The sequence below is a fragment of the Uloborus diversus genome, chromosome 4 (assembly GCF_026930045.1).
Source record: "Uloborus diversus isolate 005 chromosome 4, Udiv.v.3.1, whole genome shotgun sequence".
NCBI classification, from domain to species: Eukaryota; Metazoa; Arthropoda; class Arachnida; order Araneae; family Uloboridae; genus Uloborus; species Uloborus diversus.
In genome coordinates this window covers 45163740-45191649 of record NC_072734.1, presented here as the reverse complement: position 1 = coordinate 45191649, position 27910 = coordinate 45163740, and the positions used below count along the sequence as shown (strand labels likewise).

Below are 27910 nucleotides of genomic sequence, written 5' to 3'. Positions count from 1 at the left end.
CGCACCTGACCTGCCCCAGCAACATGAATTTCAATCTTTAAAAGCAATCCTCTTATCCTCTTGCTCACCTCAAATCGTATATGAACTGCAATTTAACTACGAAGTAAAACTGGATAAAAAAAAATGCATATTATGCATTACTCGGCAATGCATAATTCGGAATGTGTACATTATTATAACGTACACTTTCCGAGATAGAAAATAAGAAGTAAAAAAATGCAGTGAAAATAACAATTTTAATGAACACCAGCCCCCAATCATAATTTGTAAAATATCCTCAAACAATTTGAAAAACAATTACGAGAAAAAAATGTGAAAAATAATGGATAAAATGTATTTAAGAATATAAAAAACAACAGTAGACCAAAACCAGGAGGTGCATTACGTTTCAAGGCCGACAGACAGGACCAAACGGCCATCTCAAGACTCTTCAGTGGGCACCTGAAATGCATGTCATTTGAATCCGGCCGTAAAGTCTTCCCAACGTGTTCCAAGTGCCATCTGCTGCCGGCCTCCCCGCAACACCTACTGGATTGCTTGGGGCTCACTCTTGAGGATGTCCGCGACAACCCACTCCTGGTGCTCGACTTTGCGAGGGTGCATGGAATTATGGATTTGATTTAGCTGTCGCTAGATCCTGAAGGATTGGACACAACAACAACAAAAAACAACACAATTTTATTACATAGACGACCCCCGCACATCGCGTCAGAATTAATACGTACAGCAATGCAACACGCGGAACGTTGCGTACGAAAAACGAAGATTTTCCCTTTCCCCAAGATTCTGTGCTTGGCAAAGAAAAAAGCGATAAATTGCCAATTATAGTAACCCTCACACTTCCGTCGCCCGTGACAATAGCTTATTTTGGTTACTTACTGCCACGGGCTTTTCGTGTCAATAGGCGCAGCCTTATTCAAATGACAGCAGTTTCATTCAACATACATGATTTTCTATTCAACTCCGTGAAGTTTATGTTCCATAATGACATGAGAAGTTACAGTCGAGTGTAATAACCAAGTAATAACATTCCAAATGAATCAAAAATGAATGAAATTGTGTTAACAAAGTTCAAATGTGCAACAAAATCAGGATACTATTTTCTTTGGAAAGGGGCACATTAAAGCTACATAATTTTGTGAACTGAAAAATATTTATCTGTTTTTCAACCGATTGTAATATTTTTGGGTAAATAACAGTTGAATCACTTTTTGTACTTACCTCCACAATGCTTTTCGAGGGACAAACCCCTGCGAATTCTTTTGTTTGTTTACTTCACGAACCAACGAAGAGTAGCTGTTGCGCAGCGCAAATCTTCCAAAGATGAATATGGGCGGGATGTATGACATTCTGCATATGATTACATTAAGCCACGCCTACATTTATTTTTTGATTGTTATTTGGCTTTCATTTATTCTTTCTCAAACAATTTCCAGAACACAGCAAAAAGGAAATCGAAAATTTTAAGCTCAGAGCTACTTGAAACTAAGTATAAACTCAATTAAATTACACAAAAGTGCTTTCGGTTTCTTCACTCAGTTCCGTACTCCTCCACGTTTAATCAATCCTACGATGACGTGTGTTTATATCCCATACGTAATCATAACCGAATAGTAAGCAATTCACAGCATGTTTATCAACTCGGTATGGAGTTACTCGGAGGGCTATCTTTAAATATTTTTACGTTACTAAATTTATTAATATTTATTTCTCACGTTTTTGGAGGGTGAGTAAGTTTTTTGATGAAGTTATTGCCTCAACTCTGAAAGTATTATAGATTTTAATGCATAACTTTGCCAGCAATACTGTCATTACCATTGCTCTGATACCGCTTTTCTACACCAATATATGTATTTTTTAATGCTTCATACAGTTGTGAGATGAGCCGTAGAAAGTAAACAACGAAGCGGTTCATTATTTTTTGAAAAATGGGGAATCCAATGCTGTTTATGTTTAATGCAATAAAATGTTTATGCAGTATATATTGTTGACATGATTGATATCAATCAGATAACAAAATACAGATATAAACTCTTTTACAAATTCATAGATTAAGAGTATATTTTGCGAACAATTAAACTTCAGATATTGAACGAAATTTTACTAATTTTTTTTCCTCAAATTTCTGAAAATGAAGTGTACTCTTCACTCACGTTAGGGATGCTTTTCAAACCTCCCACTTAAGTCAACTTTTTTGTTGTGAAAAAAAATATATGTATCATCAAAATTTTGATAAACATGCACAATTACTTAAGTCAGTGGCGTAGCTAGAAAATTTTCATGGAAGAGACATGGGTAATTAAAGGCCGAAAAGCACAATTTTACACCGTTTCTCACATGAAAAACTGATACTGCACTTTCTTTTAAATATTGTGCTGTTCACTATGAAATACTGTCATGATATACAACATCAATTATCAATGAATGAGAAAGATATAGAGTGCCTACAGTAAGTATGTGCAGTAATAAAAAATGCAGCAATATAATAGCACTGTTCAGTAAAAGAAAGATGTCAATGATTGGTGCTGTGCAGCTGATACGAGCAACAACATCTTCTGACAGCTCTTACCTCAGACAACTTGTTGCTGTTTAGAGATGAAAGTGCATTCTCAAAGCCAATATTTAGCTGCTAGCAATGAAACCAACCTAAGTTTTGCTTCCCAAGAGTCTCGTGTTGCAGGTGAGGAGCTCACGTCAGCTCTAATATAGTTACTTGTGGAAAAACTTGCATAATATCCATTTTACCTCAGTTAAATTTCATTGTAGTGTGAGTCCACTGATTTTTGCCTTCGAATGACAGGAAATTGTTTGTTTTAGATATAAGTAATAATCTTTAACAAATAATTTGAATTTGATCTTATAATCCTTATTATGTGAATTTAAAAAAAAAAGTTTTATTGTACATGTCTGATTGTCTAACTTCATCAAAAGTAGCCTACAATTACGTATTTAGGACCTTATTTTCTAAAATTCCTTATTTTCTAATTCTGTCCCTGACCCCCTCTCCATCATTCAACATCTTCTGAAACTTTGTTTTTAGAACTTTAATTTCAGGAAATTTCTGTGGAAGATTCTCCAAGTTCAAAGCCTTCATAAAAGGTTTTAAATCTTTATCCAGTGCTATAAACAAGAATTTGAATCCGGACAATAAGATGATGTTAAGTCTCTAAGTATCAAAATAAACAATCTAAATGCCACTATAAATGAATCAACTGTGCACTTACTTAATTTTAAGAAATCTTTTTCATACAGAAATCTTATATGTTAGTATTTAAAATGAAAAAAATAATATAATAATTGCAAGGGAATTTTTTTTAATAAAATTGATTGTATTTTAAAATTATTTTTACTTATTCATTTATGAAACATTTATCCTTTTTATTTGAATCAAATGTATATAAAAATTTGTCTTAAATCATAGTTCCACTAAAAGAAATCATGTAAATGTATTTTAAGTAGGCATGTATTTATATTTTTACCTTTCAGGCGTGATTTTTATTCCATATTGGGTGTCCCTCGATCTGCAACCCTCAATCAGATCAAAAAAGCGTACAGAAAACTAGCAAAAGAGTTTCATCCTGATAAAAATCCAGATAACCCTAATGCAGCCGAAAAGTTCCAAGATCTTGGTGCAGCTTATGAGGTTTGTCATTTAAGATGAAACATGTTTTTAGTAAAATGGGGAAAAACTTAAAACTTAGGAAAAAATGAATAAAATTGATAATTGTGCCTCAGCATCTGGTTGTCAAACCAGACTGTCGATTGTATTGCATAGTTCTGCTTTAGCCCAGACTTAAGGGCTGCTTATTAGGGTGGGTCGATTTTGACTTTTTTTTGAAATCGAAAATGCCTGTGGTGGGAAAAGTTGTGTATTGGCATCAAATGCTCGCATAAAATTTTTTTTGGAAATCAAAATATATTTAGATCCCCCGCCAGCCCCTTAAAGTTTGGCCAAATATGTAAAAATTGACATTTTTTAAATTTTTTTAAAAAAATCTTATGTATAATATTTTTAATCGCCTGTGGTGGGAAAAGTTGTGTATTGACATCTAATGTTCATTTAAAAAAATTTTTGGTAATTAAAATATATTTATATCTTCTGCCAGGTCCCTGAAGTTTCGGTAAATATGAAAAAATTGACTTTTTTCAAAACTTTTTTTTTCATTTCTTATGTATTTTTTTTAATCACCTGTGGTGTAAATAGTAAATAGTAAGACCTTTTGTTTGTGAACAAAATAACTGTCATTTCATATTACATATACCATCCCTGCCGAGAATCTGAAATTGCGCGTTTTGCCTTTTTTCTTTGCTCCTTTTGCTTAGTTTTAACTGTTAAATTGGACAGATGGTGTGATTCCTCCAAATGTTTATTTTTCTTCTTCTCTGTGATATAATGAAACTATTTAAATCACCCACCCCCAGTCTGACGAATCGGCCTGTTCTTGGCACTTAGCCAAGCATATATGAAACCAAATAGAAATCGCAACGAAAAACTCAGAGCAGAAGAATTGGTACAGCGAATGAAGTGTTATCAAGTATAATAGACTATTTAAAAACAACCCAAGTATCTACTGTGGATTTAATTGCAGTAGGATCAGATGGAACAGCAGTCAATACTGGTGTGAAAGGTGGTGTAACAAGATTGTTTGAGCTGCATTTAAAAAGGCCGTTGCAGTGGCTCATATGTGAATTGCATGCCAATGAGCTACCTTTACGATATCTGTTACGGCATCTTGATGGAAGCACTACAGGTCCTTTTACATATAATGGTCCTATAGGGAATCTTCTTGGCACATGTGAGCAGCTTCCAATTGTCAACTTTAAAAAAATCGCTTTTGATTTGCCTACTGTTGATACAGACGGACTTACCAAAAATACTTGTATCAAATATGTCAAGCAATATGTTCAGAAATTGTTCAACATCACTGTCCACGAAATAAATCACCAGGAAAGCTATCTCATGCTAGGTGACTTACAACAGCAAACAGAGTACTTCGTTTGTGTGTTGGCACAAAAGAGTCATCGCTGGAAATAGGGACTAATGTAGAATACATTATAAAAGTGTATGCAAAAGTTTGCTTTTTGATTAAAACTGAGCCTTCATGCATAGCCGGTGCACAGCATCTTTGGGAAGTTATCCACTACTCAAGATATCTTAGCGATGATCTGAAATCAGTAGTTGACCCTGTTACACAAAGAAATGATTTTTTTGGTCATCCAGAAAACCTGCTGATAGCCATGATCAATGACACACGATCCTCAGTAAGGAAGTTAGGCTACGGAACAATCCTGAAGGCCTGAACTCTTACTAATGAAACTGTTCGTGATTTTGTCATTCTACCTCTAAATTTTCAAGCAAAAGACTATACAGAATTGATAAATTGGCAAAATTGTGTCCTTATACAGATCCTCCACTCACCAAACATATACCCAATGCGAAACTTGAGAGAGTAGCTGAAACGGGTGACGTTATTGAAAGTGAGTTGTGGAATTTACCATCTCATACACAAGCGGTAGAAAGAGCAGTTAGGTTGGTGACAGAAGCATCTTTATCTGTTAGTGGAGCAACACGCCATGATGACTTTATACATACAACATTGGCTTCCCGAAAATTAATGCCAAAATTTGAGAACAAAGCAATGTATAAGGTGTAAAACTTCTTTATTACAAAAAACTCTGAGGTGAATTCTTAGTCATTTTCCACTAATACTTCTGGAAAATGAGCTAAGAGCTGCTGTAAAACTGCAACGACGGACTTCTGGTACTTTAATCTTTTATACCTATGTTTAAATTCTAAAGAATTCTATAGTGTTATTATAGAAAAATAAAGTATAAAATATGCTTAACTTTTTAAAAAAAAAGTGTTGGATAAAATTTTTGCTTTAAAACACCAAGATTTAAAAAATTATGAAAATATTCCAAATTTTACTGGTTGAGCGGAGCTTGAATATTATTATTATTATTACTTATGAGTGAAGAATCTTACTAGGCAATCATTTTCACTACGGGTGATTAAAAAAAATCAAACGTGAGAAATTTAAAAAATAACAAATAAATGTCAATTTTTCCATATTTGGGAAATTTCAAGGGACTGGTGAGGGATCTAAATATATTTTGATTACCAAAAAAAAAATTTATATGAGCATTAGATGTCAATACACAACTTTTCCCACCACAGGCGATTGAAAATATTATACACAAGTTTTTTTTTAAAAAAATCAAAAAATGTCAATTTTTACATATTTGGCCAAATTTTACGGGGCTGGCGGGGGATCTAAATATATTTTGATTTCCACAAAATTTTTTATGCAAGCATTTAATGCCAATACACCACTTTTCCCACCACAGGCGTTTTCGATTTCAAAAAAAAGTCAAAATCGACCCACCCTACTGCTTATTACCTGAGCTTTTACATTCATTTTTAAATTTAACTACAATCAGTTTGGCACAGAAAAGTTGTTTTAGAATAGAAAATTGTTTTAATGGTAAATGTTTCATGTATACCTCTGTTATAAGAAAGAAAAAAATTAGATTAATTATATTTTTAAGTAAACAAGTTCCATACACTGTTTTTTAAATAAATTTTTTGTTCACTAAAAACAATTTTTCTGTTTATTTCCACTGCCGCAAAGTTTCCACCAATATAAGCTCTCTACCCATGAGTAAGCCAAACAATTTTCATAAGCTATTGAAAAATATTAGTTGCAGTGATCACAATTACCATTCAATCAATGATGTGTTACTTCCCTTCTATCATTAATTCATATTTAGTTTTATAGCTTGTAAGATATCTATTGAAATTTGTTTTAGTGGCATGGTTCAATTGCGTATATATACTTTTTTTTCGTATCTCATTCATTTTATATACATTCTCTCTAGGTTTTATCAGATGAAGAGAAAAGAAAAACATATGACCAATATGGTGAAGAAGGACTGAAAAATGATGCATTTGGTGGCGGAAGTGACCCATTTGCCAGGTTGGAAATATATTATTTTAAACATGAGGACAATGAGAAATTTTAAATTCTTTCATTTTTGCTTTACAAATGAATACTTTTGCTGTATTACCTTAAAAAGCATTTTGTAATTATTTAGTACTAATTTAATCATTCTATTGATAATTGTTTGATGAAGTAGTTTTTTGAGTATTTTTATTTATTTTTTTAAACTTTCCTAGTATCAAATGTACTTCTAACTGCTCTTTAACTCAACATGGTGTGGTGTTTTATGTTTTAGGTTTGTTTCCATAATTGATGTCTGCCATTTTTTTTTTTTTTCTGTTTTTGCTTCACTTAACAATTCTGCCACTTTCACAATGGTCACCTTTAGAGATATGAAATCTCTAAAACCTTTTGAAGAAATCTAATTGTTCAAAGAAATCATTTCTTTGAAAGATTGCTCTCCTTATAATTTAATGCAGTCTATTTACTATACCTATTTTACTACAGTTGTTTTTGGGGGGGTTGGGAATTGGAGCTGTATATCTGGAAAAATATTAACAGGTCTCAATCCAGATATAAATTTGATTCATTTTGTTGCCCTTTAACAAAATTCTTGTTGCAATAGACCTTTTAACGAAATTCTTTGCCTTAAGTTCAGTTCTTTCACAAAATTTCTGTTGTAAAAGTGGCTCTGTCATAATTTTTAAGCTCCACAAAGTCATTTAAAATAAAAATATTTGTTAAAAAAATAAAAATCCTCAGTTATCCAAGTCGTAAATTCTGTAGAAAAGCCTCATTTCTCAGGTAGGCGTTTTGGCCAGACTGGTTTATCATTGTTAGAAAATGCTCCTTTTTTTCTCAAAAAAAAGGAGGAATTTTCAAAAAATATTTTCTTTTTCATAAAAGTAATGAAAAGATACAAATCTGGATTGACCTCTAGTTAAAATATTAGTATACTATTTTTGAAATATCGTGAATCACAACATAATGCAATAGTTCTCGTTACAAATTCAGTCGAATTAAAGGGAAACCAGCAGACTGCATGGAAAATCAATGTAAATTGTTTTCAATGGTAATTTAAAATATGTTGAGTATATTTCTATCTGCTGGGCAAATGCCAGGCTGCCTGTCATCCTCATCTGAACTGATGCAAATCTTAAGTTGTTCTCCACATGGTTGCTTTTTTTGAGCAATCACGATTGCTTATTGTTCTCATTCGACCGTTTTTTGTGTCCGTGCCTTTTTCAATTTGAACCAGAAGCCTCTGCAGCCCCACCGTCCTGTGCTGGCGGCGCGGCGCGGCTGCTCTGGTTTTGAGCTGTCCGCTTCTCTGGTCGGAGGCGTCCATGTCCTACACACGCGCACATTCACACACACACTCACACATGCCTGCATGCATACACACTGGTATATGCACACAAACAACTATTATGCACACGTAACTGCCCAGGAGGAGAGGCAGGCTTGGGGGGGGGGGGGGGACAGGAGCCGTTTCTAGAAACAATAACTCCAATGCGTAGGGTCCTGTCTCAGTTCGTGATTGCGAAAAACATAACTTGAATTCAAAATTTCAGAATTCAAATTAATTTTCTTTTTTTTTTCTTTCTTTTATTAAACAAAGACAGGGTTCATACTCTATTTGGATGAAAAAATTCCATGACTTTTCCAAGACTTTTTCATGACTTCAATGAAAATTTTCATGACCTTGTTACACGAAAAGAATAGCACTATTTAATCTCAAACTTGGCAATATTTGGAAATGAGCATTAGCAAAACATCTATATGAATGCCACAGCCTCATTGAAGCACTTACTCGTAATTTAAAAAATATAAGTGCACACTTAAAAAACTAAACTATTCTTATTTGTCTTCATCATATAAATTTAAGTAAATCAAAAATGCAGTGAAGCGAATATGATGATGCTAAAATGTCTGATATTTTTTTTTAAACAGACAGAATGATATTGAATGGGACAAGGTTGATTGAGTCATCACTAAGTTTCAATAAATTTCCTTCAAAAGTTACCTTTTGGTATCAACAGTGCCTTTAATCATCCACATAACTTGACAGTATTTTGGTTCTTTGAAGTAAAGCCACATAGTTTAGTTCTTTATGTTTCTAAACCAGATCTTTTTTGAAAAAACCATTCAGTAATGAATCAATCTTCTGATTCAACAGTATATTTGTTTTGTTTTCAAATTTGCATACTTTCAAATCTATATAAATTAATAGGTTCAGAAATTCAGGAACACGTTTAATTCCCGACATTGAACATAGCAGTGGGTCGCATGGATTAGTTTTGCGTTCCGTACATTGAGCACTACTGGTTTATAGAACAATAGAATTCCTCTTTTTCTGTATTCTATCACCTGACGTAAGATCTTTATTTTCTAAAACATTTAACAAATTAAGTTAAACTCTAATAAATACAATAAAGTCCTTACGAGTGATAGAATCGAACTTGCATACAATTGAACTGCTTTTTTTTTTTTTTTTTTGAGTGGGCGTGGCAAAACTAAAAACATGAAATTTTGCTACTACAGAATATGAAACATAAGAAGTGTTGAAAATAACAGAAAATTCAAAATAAGTGATGTCCAGGCAGGAAAATCACATCGCAAAAAATGGCAAGGGGCTGCGACAGAAGTAGATGCAATGAGATTTCAAAATTCAGATTTGATTTTTGGATTGTTCAATTTTCCACTTTTAATAGCTTTTTTGTGCTATACTGTTAAATCACTCAAAATTTCTAATGTTCCTTTAGCTACTGTTCCTTCCTCTTTGTCCAGGAAATTTTTCCATGACTTGAAATAAATTTCCATGACTTTCAATGAAAATTTCAATTTTCCATGACTTTTCCAGATCTGAAATTTTGTTATTTTTTTTCCATGACTTTCCAGGATTTCCATGACCCGTACGAACCCTGCAAAGATGAAAATCTTCCGCGGATCTGCGATTTTCCGCTTTTTGTATCTTTTTCATTTCCCGGCCGCCGAGCATTTTCAAGCGATCGATCGCGATCGCATTCTTCCCATCAGGATTTTTGCTTACTCACATGTTCTTTCTAAGGTAGAAAGAAGAAAGGAAATTCGTATGATTGAAGAAGTCTGCAGATATTTTAAAGATTTGAAGCTTTACCTTCAGAAAAACTGCAGTTTTCTTGCTGAAAATTGGGGATCTCTGATCCCCTGTCAACCCGCCCGGTCCCTTACCCGCCCTTGCAGACCAAGCGATAAATGCTTGGCTATGTATGTACTTTCATTCCATACAGAAATTTTCAATGTACCTTATGAGTACTTTTTTGTGTAGCCAGCTCTTAGTCTAATGAGCGGAAATATGGATCAAGGATCTCATTTTGATATCTCAGACCAGTCAGAGTTTCTCTTTGGAACACATGCAGGTCAGTGTGACCACCGAGCGAGATCCCTGCCCAAACCAAAATCAGGGCCGGATTTGGAAGTGTGGAGGCCCCGGGGCAACGAAGGAGTGGAGGCCCCTAACCAGGGTTTGAAAAGATCATCATATTTTCAAAAATATCCGATACTTTGATATTTATCCGAATATTTTAATATATATGTATATATCCGATATTTTCGACCCCTGAAAGTAAGGATATTTTGTAAAAATGTTATTGTGGGGGCCCCTTTGTTGTGGAGGCCTCGGGGCAGTAGGCCCACCTGCCCTCCCCTAAATCCGGCCCTGACCATAATTCCACCACCGCTTTAACTGTGGTCTTTCAACAGTGTTGGATTGATGGTATCTATTGCACTGTTCTCTCCAGATCAGTAGAAGCCCTAAATGTAAATTTGGACTCGTCTGTGATGAGCACAGAAGCCCATTGCTGCTATGTCTAGAAAACATGTTCTCTTGCCCAACATAAGCTAATCCTACTCTGTGGTTCATCGAGGGGAGCACATACAACTGGTCATCTTGCATAGAGACCTGCATTGTGAAGACAATTTCGCACCGTAGTAGCAGAGATTCTTCTTCCTGATGCTACAAAGCGGTCTGCAACGAGTTGTGGCATGGTAATGGTTCTTCTCTTTCGGGCCGAAAGAACTAGAAAACGGTCTTCTGCAGGTGTTATAGCTTGTGGTCGGCCTAGAACAGATTTTCTGGACACAGAATCTTCAGATTGGTATCCATCCTCAATTCGCTGAACATCACTATGAGACACATTGAGACGTCTAGCTGCATCAGCCTGCGACAATCCTATTTTCATCCATCGAACTGTCCCCACCTTAACGAATCGGGGTAAACGATGTCTCTGAGACATTTTCTAAACTCTATTGACTATTGTCACCGAAACTGCCAACAACAGTTGAAAATTAACATGACTTACACACAAAAGTACGATAGCTTGATATTTGCATATTTTTTTCTCACTCGTAAAAATATGCTCTTTTCTATAAAACAAAAGTAGTAGCAACCTTTTTTTTCATAAATGGTTTTAAGGTTCGTTATTATCATTCATGCAAAATATGCATTTTATTGATACTGCCATTTTTTTAATGGTGAGCTTCAAAAAACATGTTGTACCTTAACTTTTAGAGGCCATTATATTTAAATTTCAAGTCTCCCAATTTTTTCTCTTTTTTGACTTTGTGCTGTTTCCATCCCTGATTAAATTATTTCTTAAAATATATTAAATGTTGATATAAGTTGTATGAATTGGTACACATTTTATGAATATTTTTTGACATTATTCTTTCAAATAAGTATATGAAATATGTGAGAATAAACAAAATAAAAATTCAGTTTCTAATTTTCTGTTTCATTTTAGCTAGCTTACTGGATGAATCATTATTTTTCTGTTTGCTTTGAAGTTATAATGTGCTGACACTGAGGTTCTAATTTGTACATCAGAAAAAATGTCAGTAATGTCTCTATGTTAAAATTTGATCTTTTTGAAAGTTTGATGCAGTGTTCGTATGTCTGATACTGCAAAACTTGAGCAGTAATCGATGAATTTATTTGAAAAAATTCACCTTTTTCTTTCATGGATACATGATTGAAAGAAATAAGCATTGTCTAGCTAAAAATTTAATCTATCCATTGTTTTTCATTCCTGTTGATAGTTTTGAATTTTGTTGTTCTGCGGCATGACGAGCAACTCTTTCCAACATTTCGCTTTCTGTTTTCAAAACTTTTCTTGCAAATTTTTCTTACTATGATAAAACACGTAATCGTGTAGATGACAGCAACAATTGCATTTACATTTTAAATATAAAAATTCAAGGTCTCTATGTTTGAAACCTCAAAACTCGGAAAGTAGTCAATTGAAAATTTTACATGACATATCTTTTCTCCATAAGAGTGCTTTTTTATACGCCTTAACCCAAAAATTCTCAGCGTTTCATGAGAGTTAATTAAAAACAATCACGTCTGCTGACCAACAACTTATATTTGTTTTAACCTATTGTTAAATGAGAATTGAAGTAAACATGTGTCCAAAGGACAATAAGAAGCCCTTTTAGTCATCTATAAATTAGGAAGATGTCTGTTTGTTTGATCATGTAACACCATAGAGTGAGGAAATCATTTTGCTACATTACTGATCGCACCTACTGCCTTGAAATTCGGGACAAGATTAAATCATACTTGGCTAAACTCAATTTAATAGCTGAGCTTCTGATTGTAATGTATTCGTTCATGTTTGCAGACCATAAATTTGAAAAATACTTTTCAGGCTAAACATACGGCTTAAGGTGGTCCTTATTTATATGGGAAAAAAAAATTTTCGGAATTCAACAAGTGACGCCCCTTAGTTTTGTGACACTATAATAAAAAGTAACATGTGCAAAATTTGAACTCGATCGGTCAATAATAACACGTGCCCCTAGGCCGTTGAACTTTAACACTTTTGATAATTTTCCCACAAATCTTCGAGTTTTTACTTCAGACCCCGTACATCATTTCTCCTGGGTTAACAAAATATTTTTACAGTGAGGTAGCACTAAAATTAATCTTTTTAATTACTTTATATCATCTAAAGATTTTACGTTGAATAAGAATGAAATAAAGCTTTAAAAACTTTCCTTAATCGTAAGCTTTTCTCAATGTATCTCGATAGTGTGCATTTTTTCCGATAGTCTTGGGCGGTCTGTAAAATAAATTGCTTTGTGACTCATATTTGGTAAATTAGTTGTGAAATTCTTCGATTAATTGTGCTCCTCTTTCAGCTGTATCATTCACAGGTTTCAGTATTTTAACGAAATCTATTCTCTTTAAATAGCTTCCTTCATTTTGCCGTGAATCAGGGTCAAATAAGAAAAAATCTTCTAGTATTTGTAACTTATCAAACAGTTTTATTGACTCGTAATTGATTCTATAAAGAGGAAGATCTTTACTAAGAAAGTATTCCAAATCATCTATTGTTATCTGAAATTTGTTAAACAGTCATCAGACACATCTTTCTTATCACAAGAATTTTTTGGACTAGTCGTTTCCTATCTTCAAAGTTAATTCCTTCATCCAATATGGACAAAGCTACTAGTTTGTCCCCTAAATACCATAAGTGATTTATGAATTTTCTAATCACTGCTTTTGCTGCATGTTTGTCGTCATTTTGTACGCTGCTAGTTTTTCAGACATATTATATTATTCAAAGGAGCTTCGATTGGGTTGCTGCAAAAAACCATATCTTCATACAACATTTAATTGTAAAACAGCTTTGTAAATTAGCATTGAAGGGCTTTCTTTTCATGTAAGGTCAATTTAAATTGTTTGCTAAATATAAAAATTTTCAAACAAAAATTCCTTTTGCCACCCATGTGGCTCAGGGATAAGCTCCAGGTTGCCGAAAACATATTCCTGTAGGAGGAAATTCACCAGGAAATATTATTACAAGTGATGAGAATTCTCTGTAATCTTTCTCAATTCCGCTTTTTACGAATAATAATATGTCATCAACTTCGTCTTTTCGAATTTAAGTGGTATTTGTTATTGATTGAAATGTTATAAGCTCTAAATGATGGATATCTTTCCACAAAATTTTGAAGCTCTTAAATAATTGAACATCTGATCTAGGACTAAGAAAGGAAAGAACTTCTTTCAAGACACGCTCTGCAGTACGATTTCAAGTGCATGATTATGGCAATCCAAATGTAATATATCACCATTCAGTTTTTGCTCTAAAAAGTTGCATGCACAATTTATACAGTTGGTATTGCAAGTAGTTGTATCAAACACTACAGCTAGAACAGTTAGCAATCAAGAGCTATCATATAAGATATCATATACAACTTAAGAAATATCTAAGGAATTCCGAGAAGCTGTTCAATATTAGGACCTGAAGCTATTGCGGTAATCCTGTCGGCGTTCTTTTTCCAGTTACATCTGGATGTAGTTTTGTATCCGAGTGAATAACTACAAAATCTAAACTTAAATTCATGAAATTTAATTTTACCTCTCGAAGATTTTCTTTTGCTCTCTTAAGGAATGTACGATTGATCACTAGGTCATTTGGATTTCAATTTACTGCATCTACATAGGCTGTAAATAAATGAACAACATCTTTATCCCCAATATGGCATTTGTCAAACAGTGATGAAAGGCGAGAAGATATCAATAGTTGTCAAGCTTTTTTGCATTGTGCTAGATCAGCTGTAGAAAACAAAAGTACAACAGGTTAGGATAGATACCCATTTCGGTTTCTAAATCTTGTGAATCGCAAGAATTTGATAATAAAGGACTATGTACTGAAATAGAAAAAAATTAATTTAAAATATAGATTTCTACATTGTTCCGACCTGGATATTTTTTTTTAATTTATATTTTAGCTATGGAAAGTACTGTGTATTTTTATGTTAGGAGTAATCGAGGATTTTTCGAAATTTATCTTTTAAAAATAGCATAAGCATTTAGGTATGTTTGTAACTAAAGAACAGCATATTAAAATATAATTGCAAGTACTTATATTTATAGCATTGAAACCTTGTGACTCTATTTGACACACCTATTACATACACAGGGAATTTTGAAAATCAACACCCCCAAAACCTGGAAAAGGCAATTTTTCATTGCAAAGATCGTTCATTAATGGCCTAGGCAACTCATTAAAGGCCTATAGAATCCCTTGTGTCCATTTTGATGGGAAGAAACGTTCCCCTGCCGTTTGGTTGGAACAAGCGCAGAAGAGCGATACGCTTGACCCAAGGCCATTGGTGTAAATTTTATTCTCTGTAACATGTTAAATTTTACAGAATGAAAGTGGGAGAATGGTCGGTCGGGGAAGTAGCAGCACCTATTGAGGTTCAAAATTACTTTAAATATAAAATGTTAGAATATTTTTACATAAAAATAAGAAAATCCGCAATTTTTTCTTCGAAACTCAAAGAAGGGGACCCTAGGGGCACGTGTTAATATTCATGGATTGACTTCAAATTTTGCAAGGATCATTTATTTGTACAATGGAACAAATTGATGGGGCGTCGCGTAAAATATCTGCAACTTCGAAAATAAGGACCACTCTAATCCGGCTGTTTTGCTTTTTTTGAATAGCTATATAACTAACAAGTAGGCTTTGTAGGTGGGAACCGTTATCTTTTCTGAAATGGAAATTTTTGTAATGGGTGAGCGTAGTTCATTGTGCCCCAAATGAATTGCATATTTTCATTAAGTTCTTTGTTTCTACAAAGGATACATTTCTGTTCTGTTCTGTCATGTATCTTTTTATGTAATTCTCTTTTCTTGGGGATAAGAGATATGGGCTTTGAGGCACAGCCGTCTTTAGTATCTTAAGAATATAATACATACTACACAGAATATGCTTGAATCTTAGGTTACAAGTTGTGTGCATTTTAGTCGAACAAAGATTCTTTTTTAACTTAGGGAGGAGACATTTTTTTAACTCGAAGGACTTCCTATAAATTCTTAGCACGGTATTGCCATACACATATATAGCTAATACTTTTCATATATCTCAAGTCTTCGTTTGATCATTTTAATTTAATGAGGAAGTAGTGATTTTGGCTTTTTAAATAATTTGAGGGTAAACCTCGTATTATAATTTATTTCTTAAGAATTGGTGTGAACTAGACTTTGATAAATTTTCTGAAATGTTTAATTACAGTAAATTCCCGATTATCTGCGGATCTTTTTACATTTTGTTTTCAAACTTATGATTGTGTTATTGTTTGCTTTTAGATTTTACATATATTTTTTTATGCTCAATGTTAGCAATGCAATGTAGCAATGTTTTTAGTTATAATGTAAATGTATGTGCAAGTGTTATTAATATTTTTTAGCCATTGTATACACTAAGTATCGTTTTTTACCTATTTTTTCGGATTATTTGCGGTTTTTGCTTATCCGCGGTTACCGTGTCACCCTATTCCGCAGATTATTGAGTGTTTACTGTATTTCTAAAAAATGTAATAATTACTTTGAAACAAGTTTTAAAATAAGAAATTTTTTCTTATAGTTTTTTCGGTGATTTTGGTTTTTTCACTGGCGGAAGTAAATCTGGATCTCGAGAAATTCCAAGAGGAGGTGATATAATCATGGACTTGTGGGTCACTCTGGAAGAGCTTTATTCTGGAAATTTTGTTGAGGTACTTCTTAGTTGTATTGAAACTAAAAACAGTCATAATGCTATTTGTTTGCATAAACCCTGTTGGTACCAAGTTTGATTCACTAAACTCACAGAAGTTTTTAGTGGATTTTCTATCTTAAAAGCTGAAGAATATAATTTTATTGATGTGTGAGCTGGTAGTGCTGCTCAGTGGATTCCGGAATTTGTAAAATTTAATTATTTTATTTTCCAATTTAGGAACCAAAACCAAAAACTATTTAAAAAAAGCAGAAGTGTCCAAATTTTCAGAACATAATTATTTGTTTTACTTCGTATATCGGTTAACAAAACATTATTTAGCACAAGAAGTAATTTTTAGTTTGTGTATTCATTGTTTAGATATTAGTAAATCAATTGTTTTTATTAAACAAGCCATACTTGTTTGATGAAATTATTACCAACTGTTTGTGACATCTCAAAATACCTTTGGCTAAATAATGTCTAATTAATAAAGTCTAATTCATGTTTAAGTGTTTCTTCAGGGAAGGTTATTGTGTACATAATTCATCAAAATCTTAAGAAAAAGGTGAGTTGTTTGATTTACATCAATTTGCACTTATCTGCTCTCAATGAGCTCCAACAAAATGTTGTACTTCTCCCCCCCCCCTCTCTCTTTCTTTTTTCCTTTTTTGCTGCCACTAAATGTCCCATAACTTTAGCTGTCTTCTTCTTTTGCCATCCCCCCACCCACTTATAAGCCCCAATTGCTGCCACAAATGCTGCTGTTTCCTGTTACTTATGTCGATTATTTTCTTCCTGTTTAATTTGTGAGGTATATACAGTTCATGAGGAATTATTGCAATGGATTGAGTGATTACCGCTTCAGCTCCTCCCAGTATGGTAATATTTCAATGGCAGACTTTATGGGCCAGCCTTCTATCAGAAGGCAGTTGAATGAATTTAGTTTAATTTTGTATTATTTATTACTGAAATGTATTCTTGTCTTGATATATAGTACAGACATTTTTCTAATTTCTGCACAAACAATCTATTTTTAAACAAATTTGAAACCACATATGTATTTTTTTATAGTTTTAATAGCTTACATACCATTGTCCTTTTGGTAGGTTGTTCGAAATAAACCTGTAATTAAGCCTGCTAAAGGTACAAGGCAATGCAATTGTCGGCAAGAAATGGTTACTCGACAGTTGGGTCCAGGTCGATTTCAAATGACTCAACAAACTGTCTGTGATGAATGTCCAAATGTCAAGTAAGTTTTGTTAATTTAAACATTTTTCAAACTCCAAAAAAGTACCAAACCGCTCAAATTTTAGTTTTTGGGCCCGAAAATGGCATTAAATGGCTTTTTCTACCCGAAATAATTATCTGATCAGTCAATTTTAGCGCCATTCGAAAGCCCGCGAAAAATACCCCTGGAGTACATTTACATTCTTCTAATTTCAAAAAAAGCCAAGGCTGTAAAATCACCATAAGAACAGTTATAAGCATTTCTAAGCCTAATGGAACAGCATTTTCATGTTGGAAAATTATCGTTAAATTAGCCTGAACATAAACATTCAGAAGGTTGCCACTTTTTTTTCCTCGACTGTGACTAAATAAAATTTTGTTTTTGTTTTGAGGTAAAAGTTTCCCTTTTTGATTATTATTTGGCGATTTCTCTTCTTTCTTTCTTTTTTTTTTTTTTTTTTTTTTGTACTGCCAGCAGAAGATAATCAAGGATTTTAGTTGTATTTATAGAGGGTTGCGTTTAATCTATTCGGGAATTTTTGATTTGCTGTTTTCTTTCTTTAAGAATGATTATTTTGTTGGGAAATTTTACAGTACTTTTTTTCCTCTAATTGAAGCCTGGTTGTTGAACTTGTGCCACTTGACATAACTTTTATTTTCAAGGTACACCGTGCTAAGACAGGCGCTGCAGCTAGTTCATAATAAATAAAGAGGAGAACAAAAGTGTCCTATTCCTAAAATGTGTTTTTAAATTAAATGGGCGTTTTTTACTCATTTTTGTACTTTAGCAGCAGTAACAGGTTTTAGGTTGCAAACAAAGATAATCAACCAGTTTTGCTGCCTCACTGTCTAATAAAGCAAAAGTTACTCACACGTCACACTTACCTAGAATCAAGATGAGGTAGACTTAGTGATGTAAAATACCCGGGTATTTATTTTTAGGGGTAAATACCCAGGGTATATACCCGGGTAAATACCCAAAATGGGTAAATACCCGGGTATTTATTTAAAAAATTTATATTCATCTAAAATACTTTTCTGTATGTATTCCATTATGTATATATACAACCAACCATATACAAAACAATAAATTTTTGCCCAAAAATTGTATTTTGATCACATATTTAAAGAATTATTGTGTGAAACAGCTTAGCAATCTAATATGATATTCACATTAAATGTGTTGGATATGCCTAATCAATGTTGATAGCCAAATTTCAGATATAAAAAGCCATTCTACAAAAAGAAAAAAGCTTAACTGGTTACAAAAAAAAGCAAACATCAATTTTTTAAGGTCCTAGTCTTTTATAACCCAGTAATATGTCCCCGCATGACATCAAAATGTAACGAAATGTCGCTCAATTTATTATTACAATTTATTTACCTATATCTTATGCAGAAATTTCCTCCAAACTTAGTTCAATTGTTCATATGTATTCTGTATCACACACACATATATATATACACACACACACACATAATATACATAAACATTTAAAATTCATTTAAGATTTTTAATCTTTTATTTTAGGGTTTATGTTTAAAAAAGATAATAGTCACCTTTTAATACTACCTAAAATTTTTTTGCAAAATGCGCAATTACTAGGGGATTTACCCTGCCTTTGGATAAATACCCAAAAAAATATTTACCTTCCCACCCTACAGGGGAGCAAATGCAAATGAGCAAGGCAACAGAAAAGAAAATTTTGCTTTTTTTTTTTTTTTGTTTATTAATGTGAAAACTGTTTCTATATTTTCCATGCTATCACTTAAATATCAATAAAATAAATAACACCATAGTTTCTTAATAACTTCTCAGTTTATTCTTCCAAACATCCCTCATGCTTCCTTTTTTTTTTTCATTTTGGATATGACTAACCTAGATTGTGATTTTGAAATCCTGAAGTTCATAATGAATTGCTTATACTTCTCCAATTATGACATTGAAAAGAAAGGTTCTTTGGTTCACGATATGTTTCTTTCATGATTTCATCAAGTCTTCCAATAAAAAAAATATTATAAACTGTGTAATACATATGTATATATCAGTTTTACCAATTATTTCATATTTAGATTTAAAAAAAAAAATTCTCATTCGCGTTTTTGCATTTTTTATTAAATACCCAGTTTTTGGGTATTTACCCAGGCCTTGGGTAAATACCCAAAAAATATTTACCTACCCGCTGGGTATTTACCCGATCCACATCACTAGGTAGACTAGATGGAAACTATGTGATAACGAAGGCTTCTTTTGTTTGCTAAGTAGTAAGTATTTCAATCACTAGAAAATCACCCATCAAGGTATGACCGATGAAAATTGCTTCTACATTTGAACAGAGCAATTGCCTGTTTGGTGATAATTTGATAGTTGAAATTCTAACCCTAACTCCAGTAGATAAACCCTAAACTCCAGTAGATAGCATTTATTGTTGACCACTTTTTCATTTCTTCACTCTCCTGAAATGAGTCTTAGCAATAAAAGTCTGGTTACCGGATATAGCTCAGCCTTGACAAAGTAAAGTATTTCCCTGCATGTCAAACATTGCCGAAAAATATTATCAAATTATAAATAAATTACTGAATTTTTGGTGCTTCAACAATGAAATAATGCCGCCATGCATGCTACAGCCCACGGGTTTCATTGTTGGTTTGTTTGGACAGAGAATTACTTGATCAGTCATTTTGGATATTATGTATATGAGGATGTTATTGTCGGTACACTTTAGCCACTGTAATATTGTGAAGCTCTGACAAATTGAGCTCAAACGCTGACAATGTTTACCTCTGTTTCAAAAAATAGGGAGGGGCAATTGGCGCTAAATTGAGTAGAGAAACTTTCTAAGTAGTTCTTCAAAAATATTCCAACTAAAATCCGAGCCAATAACATGTTTATTTTTCGCTAAACTCCCCTAAAACAGGTAAACATAGTCAAGGTCACAGCTTAACTAATCAGAGCTGCACAGTATATAGTCACCTCGGGGCAACAGTAGAGTATGAGCAATTGTTTTATTGCTGTTCTGAGGCAGTGATATATGCTTCTGGGTTTTGTTTGCTTTGCCAAAGATCAGAAAATGCATACTTCTTTCAGCAAAATGTCAAGGAATTGTATTGTTTTTCTTTTTTTTGGTGATTGTGTTGACTATTGTACACTAAAGAATTGATAAACCATGCCTACAAAAATGTATGTTAAACATCAAATATTAATGTAATCTTTATACATAAAGGGCTAATCTCTGTCCGGATGTCCGGGGTAAACTTCAAAACTACTGGAGGGATTTTAACCATTTTTTCACCATAGATAGCTACATGATCGGGGAACAACTTAGGCTATAATTTATTGCTAAAAAACTTAGTTTAAGAACGTCGTGATCGAAAACAGTAAATGTTATGTAATTTCCACATCAAAATTATCACAGATTAAACACATTGTTTCGAAAATACGTTGCCTAACAACAGCAATATTAAAAGTAATCATAATGTAAATTTTGAATCAAGGCCTCTCTGGAGCAAGCATGACATTGCTTTCTTAGGAATTGCATCCTCATCTTCATACATAAAAGGCTGATCTCTGTCCGGATGTCCGGGGTAAACTTCAAAACTACTGGAGGGATTTTAACCATTTTTTCACCATAGATAGCTACATAATCGGGGAACAACTTAGGCTATAACTTATCAATAAAAAACTTAGTTTAAGAACGTCGTGATCGAAAACAGTAAATGTCATGTAATTTCCACATCAAATGATTAAAGATTAAACCCATTGTTTCGAAAATTTGTTGCCTAACGACAGCAATATTAAAAGTAATCATAATGTAAATTTTGAATCAAGGCCTCTCTGGAGCAAGAATGACATTGCTTTCTTAGGAATTGCATCCTCATCTTTATACATAAAGGACTAATCTCTGTCCGGATGTCCGGGGTAAACTTCAAAACTACTGGACGGATTTTAACCATTTTTTCACCATAGATAAATACATTATGAGGGAGCAACTTAGGCTGTAATTTATTTCTTAAAAACTTAGTTGCAAAAAGTTATGGTGGAAAACAGTAAATTTTATATCATTTCCCCATTAAATAATTAAATTCGCAACTCCAATAAATTATAGGGGGTGCAGCAGCCACTGTCTAATGGCGGATGAAAAAAGGTGAAACAAACAAATGCCATAGCTTATAACTTGCTTTGACGTTTAGTGAATAACGGTACTTTTTCATCGTATTTGTGCGAAGCTTTCTTTTTTATTCTTCTGAAATTACATTACACCACAAACTGCTTGAAGCCGGAAATTTACCCTAAAGAAAACTCGTGGAATGGAATGTTTTACCTTTTTCTTTAGTATTGGTAATCACTGCAAGATAGCGTATTCGAGCTTTGAAGTTGCGAACATAAAACTCATTGTTACAAAAATTCGTTGCCTAACAACAGCAATAATAAAAGTAATCATAATGAAATTTTTGAATCAAGGCTTCTCCGGAGCAGACATGAGTTTAAAGTCGTTTAAACGTTTGGAAACTACTTTTTGCATCCTTAAAGAAACAAAGTAGAGAGCTTTTTTTCTTTTGAGTGTATACTATTTAATTAAATAAAGCGCACGGTTTTTTCAGTGATCTTTGTTTTTGTTAGTTCATATTTTGGAAATTCTTCAAATTTTTATATGCTTAAATTCGTGCTTTCGTTTCTAAATGAATATTTGTTCGTTCTTTATACCTATTCCTATTTTACTTTAATGGGTAAGGAAGAAGCTCGATTTTTAATCACGTCAAAGTGATATGTTTTGAGTTCTTTCAGTTAAAACAGAAAACGAAAGGAAGTAGCGATTGTTTCTTACATTTATTTCTGACCCAGGCAACGCCGGGTATTTTTGCTAGTTAAATTATATATGTATCTACTGCACTTTATTTGTGCTCTCAACATGCATGTTTGCTATTTTAAAATCTGTTAATGAGAATTAAAGATTACTGTTTTCTTACATATTTTCTAGATTTGTAGATGAGGAAAAGCTTCTTGAAATTGAAATTGAGCCTGGCATGAAAGATGGACAAGAACAAAAATTTATTGCAGAAGGTAACCTTTGATACCAAGTTTTGTTTTACTTTCTAAAATAGCTTCTAACTAAATAATTTTATCATTTAAAAACTAGTTTTAATTTGTATGACTTCTTTTTTCAGGGGAGCCTCATATTGATGGTGAACCTGGTGACTTAAGATTAAGAATACAAACTTTACCGTAGGTCATAACTTATGCTTTTATACAAAAGAAAGTTAATCCTTCAATTGCATGTGCTAATGTTGGAGTAGACCAATGAAATAATGTTGAGTGATTGAAAATTTTAAGTTCCTATTTAAAATATTTTCTAGACTACTATATTTTTCCCCCTAACAGTCAGTATGTATGCTATACTGGTAGTACAGTGCAGAACCTTTTATCCAGGAACCAAAAAACCAGAAAACCGGCAACTGTTTGCAGATTTTCCCACCATTTTTAAAAAATACGCATTTTCGGCGTAAGTTTTTTTTTTTTTTGAAATACCTAAAAGAAGATGAACTGTTTCTTAAAAAATACCATATTACTCACGCAAAATTTCCGAAATATTTTCTTGAATTAAGAAGTACACTCTTAAGTCGGAAGCTTTCGTGTTTTATTCTAACTGAAAACTAAAGAAATGAATATTGTCGAATTCTAATGCAATATTTTGTTGAATGGCCTTTAAAGTTAAAGCCGTTTAGAACATCAGTAATGTAGCGAAATTGCGGGAAATGCCGAAAACCAGATTCGCGAATTTTCCGGATAGTTAATGGTGGAATCTAGAAATCGTTAAACGCATGACTGTAATAATACTGCAATCTAATTCCCATTGATATTGCAAAAAGCAATAGTTATCAGTAACCGCCGTATAATCACAAACAGAAAATCTTTATAAAAAATTTAGAAACAAGACGCGTTCATGAAAACAAATTTTTTTCATACAGAATAGGAGGAAATTCGCACATTTCCGTTCAAAAACTTGTTTCTAGCCCTTCCCTTCATTTTTTTTTTTTCATTTTAAAACATCGAAAAGTGTTTTTTTTTTTTTTTTTTTTCCAGATTGAATGTGAGGGTCTCCGGTCTTATGAATAACTTGAAGTTTTCTTGTGTTTAAATTATTCTTTCACTAGTAGTTTTTAATATTTCGATAGTATTTATAAGCATTTCTAAACTGTTTTCTTCTTATTTTAATATGTATTACTATTTATTATAGTAATTTAAGTTTTATAAACAATCGGCCAACAGAGATTTTTAGCGATTCAGAAAACCGGGAAATTCAGATATCCGGGATATCGATGGTTCCGAACTTCCCGGATAATTGGTTCTCTACTGTATGTATGTAAAAGATTCTTGCATTAAATTAGTCATGAAAATTTTAATCACGTTTCCCAAGTGGTACATCATAATTGCATAATAGCAAACCATGGTTTAAATGTTGACTTTGATACATTTTTTCCATTTTATTCTAAATTAGTTTGTGTGTGTGGGGGGGGGGGTAATGGAGATAAGTTGAAAATTTCTGAAGAAAAATCAGCATTTTAATATTTATTAGGGGGAGGTTGGATTTGAACCTATTTTATTGTAGCTAATACATGCATGATATATTTAGCAGTAAGTTACCGCCCCTAAGCCTGTGCTAAGGCAGTACATGTACCATACATTGATTTATGTTAATTTTCATTAAATTTATCCTTCTACTTAGGACCTTCTGTAATTTGTCTTGTTTTGGCTAGATGTGTCTGATTATGTTGTTTAAAAAGTGTAAGTCACTTGTACAAAAAATAACATTTTTACTTTACATATTTTTTTATCGCTTTTGCTATATAGTTTATTTTTATGTAATTGCTAAAAAGCATCAATTAATGTTTCAGCTTTATAAAGAATCTCAATTAGAATAGAAAGTAAACCCAAATTGAAGTTGATTAGTCATTTTACCCCTAATTATAAAGTGTTGTACACCAATAAGTTTATTTGCTAGGAGATTGTGTAATCACATCACAGGAATAGGAATTGGTCTACTTTCTACAAAGATAAAAAAACATTTACATTAGATTTTGGGGGGGGGGGGGGAGCACTTTTAAAGTATTGGGTTGAAGGTTGGATTTAAAAAGTTTTTCCTTAAAATATGCACTAGAAATGAATTTGTCTTGGCAAGACAAAATATCTATTTCACCTATGAGTTATTCAGGAATTTGTCTACAGATGTCTAGGAGTTGCTAAGATTTGATTTATTTATTGTAAATGTCTCTTGTAACTGTTTGTTTGCTGTTAGTAAACTTTCAGTCAAATAAATTGAACATTCATTATTTTTCATTACAAAAACCATTCCAGTAAATATTGTTAGCATGAACATATTTTTGTTCGTTAGCATTAATGTATGAAAAACCAATAATTGTTTATAGTTGCTTTTGTTTTTTGAGGTATTGTGTAACAATTACCAGAGTCAGATAAAAATATCAAGTATCTGCGCACGCAACTCAAAAGTATCTGCAAGCTAATAATTGTCTATCACATGAAAAAAAAGCAGGGAAAGGGCGGGGGTTTGGCTTTAAAAAAAAAAATTTTAATCATAAGAAATAAATACATTTTCTAAAAGTTCGTTGGCTAAAACAACGTTATGAAGCAAATACTTTGAGGTTACAAGGAACTAATTTTCATACCAATTATGTTTAACAAAATTAGTTATTTTTTCAACAGAAGGAAAAAAGGACTAAGGTGTGAAACTAGAACATTACTCGCAATTATGGCTAGATGGGCATGTCTGCAATGAATGTATCCACACAGAACCAAATATTTTCTTACAGCAGCGAATGTATCTGCATCCGTCTATATTATCCAGCTATGATTACTACGTTTTACATTAGCAATATTAATTTTAAACAAATTAGAAGTAAAGAAGGAGAACTTTAATGATATCGCTACATGTGCGTGCCCACAGCAAATGATCCCCACATTACGCGCTTACGTATATACAATCCATTTATAACTTTTACAAATTAATTAAATAATATCAGTTTAAAACGAATTAGAAGTAAGCAGTAAGAATTTGAACAATTATCGCGAGATGCGTATGCCCGCTGCCAATGTGTCCGTACAAGCAGTGAATACATCCACCGAACACGCAGGTGTATATACTATCTGGTAATCATTTTTACAATCTAAATAAATAATAGCAATTTAAAACGAATTAGAAGTAGAGAGTGACTTTTACGATTATCAGACGGCGTGCAAACTCTGCGGCGATGTATCTGCGCATGGCATGTGTGCATGCATCTACATTATCTAACTCTGACAATTACAATCATAAATTTTTTTGTTAATTGCTGTTAGGTTCTTTACTGGTTTGAAATAAACTAGAAACATACTACCGTGCATTTTCACTTTCATAATGATTGTTGATATGTGTGTGAATAATATCTGCTGTTTAAAAAAACTTTTTTCATTTTATTTTTATTCCAGCCATACAATTTTCGAAAGAAGGGGCGATGATTTGTATACAAATATAACTATATCACTTACTGATGCCTTATGTGGCTTTACCACAGAGATTACACACCTTGATGGCCATAAGGTATGTTGAAGTTTTGAATCATTATTTTATATACAAGACAATACTGGAGGTTATACTGTATAAATATAAGAAATAAGCAAGAGTTGTTAAAGCTCATATTTTATTTTTATTTTTTAATGTGACAGAAAATGCTTGCAATTGCTGCAAATCATTTCATTTATATGCCCAATAGTGTAAGAAGTAGGTTTTAAAAATAACTTTTTTTACTAAATTTACTTATACAAAGTCTCCTTAATTTTCATCTTTCAACATTGGCAGCTATGCTTTTAGGCACTACCATAAATAATTGATATAAATTAAAGTACTGGCAAATGAGGTCTACTGCTAATACTGCCCATATTTATACAAAACAGAATAAAGGAAGCTTCAAAATTTAAAGCATGTACTTACAAAGGAATAAAACAAAATATAATTTAAAAAATATTTATCAAGTGAGAAAATTGATGGTTTAAAAGCAAATCCTAAAATAAATACTGTGATATATGACTGAAGAGTGAATGTATACTTTTATATGTAAGTAAGTGCATAAAAATGTGTGATTGTCTGATTTTCAGGTATCAGCTGTACATATAGTTAAACTTATTTCCTTTTAAATCTGATTCTTGTCCAAAAATTCGAATTCAGTAAAAAAAAAAAAAACTTTTTTCTTCTAAGTTTTATGCAATATTCTTCTCCTAACCATTTATTTTCCCCTACTTTTGTATTCATAATGTACTACTATGCCCTCTATATTAAATTTGATTTAAATCATATGTGTTTACATTAAAATTATTTTAACATCACATTCTGAAAGCTTTTGTTGAAGTAATACTTAAAAAATATTTTGTTTTTACAAGTTTTTAGAACAAATTTCAAGATTAGTTATATTTATAAAAGTTAATTAATTACAAATTGATGTTGTGTCTTTAATAAATAAAGTTTAATAACTTAAATTAGAACTCTATGAATTTTATCCCTTATGAAAGCATTGATTGATTTTTTTTTTTTTTTAGATTTACATCAATAGAAAATATTGACTGGAAATTTTTCTGGCGATATTTTGCTTTCCTTGCTTGATGCAATTTTTAGTTTTTCTTTACATATTTTTTCTGGTTATTTGTTTTTATTTGCTTTTTTTAAAAATCTTTTCATTGTTTTATATAGGTAGAGATTTCAAGAGAAAAAATTACATTTCCCGGTGCTCGAATAAGGAAAAAAAAATGAAGGCATGCCAAATTATGAAAATAATAATTTGAAAGGAACATTATATATCACATTTGATGTGGACTTTCCGAAAGGAGAATTGTCTGTTGAAAACAGAGAAAGTAAGCAAATTTTTTTCTTAATAGATCTGTTAAAATATTTATTAAGTGGGAGATATTATTTTTACTCTGTTAATTTTAATAATTTTTCTTTCAGAAATCAAGGAAATACTTAATGAAGAATCAAAGACAAAAATATACAACGGTCTCAGAGGATATTGATGATTTAGATTTATAAATTGTAATTATGGACAATTTAGGTTGAAATATTTAATTAATTTTTATCTGTAAATTGAATGTGGCACGTCTTTCTAGTTCTGTACAGTTATTTATTATTCCTTGTCATTTCTACATAAAGTACAATCATTTTA

The 27910-nt window shown here is 32.4% G+C and overlaps 2 protein-coding genes across 2 annotated transcripts in view; one reads left to right on the top strand and one right to left on the bottom strand.

The window, feature by feature from the left end:
* LOC129221519 (microspherule protein 1-like) overlaps window positions 1-1298 on the bottom strand; it is an 83203-nt gene extending 81905 nt beyond the window's left edge. The window contains 1 exon segment of the mRNA XM_054856011.1: window positions 1222-1298. The gene's annotated coding sequence lies outside the window, so the exon portion shown is untranslated.
* A 346-nt stretch (window positions 1299-1644) lies between these two features.
* LOC129221520 (dnaJ homolog subfamily B member 11-like) lies at window positions 1645-27910 on the top strand. Its single transcript, XM_054856012.1, is given in 11 exon segments — window positions 1645-1726; window positions 3487-3643; window positions 6880-6977; window positions 16367-16496; window positions 17584-17726; window positions 22684-22766; window positions 22871-22928; window positions 26187-26298; window positions 27442-27489; window positions 27491-27602; window positions 27697-27910. Coding segments are annotated over 11 exon segments (1086 nt in total). The 5' UTR covers window positions 1645-1646; the 3' UTR covers window positions 27762-27910.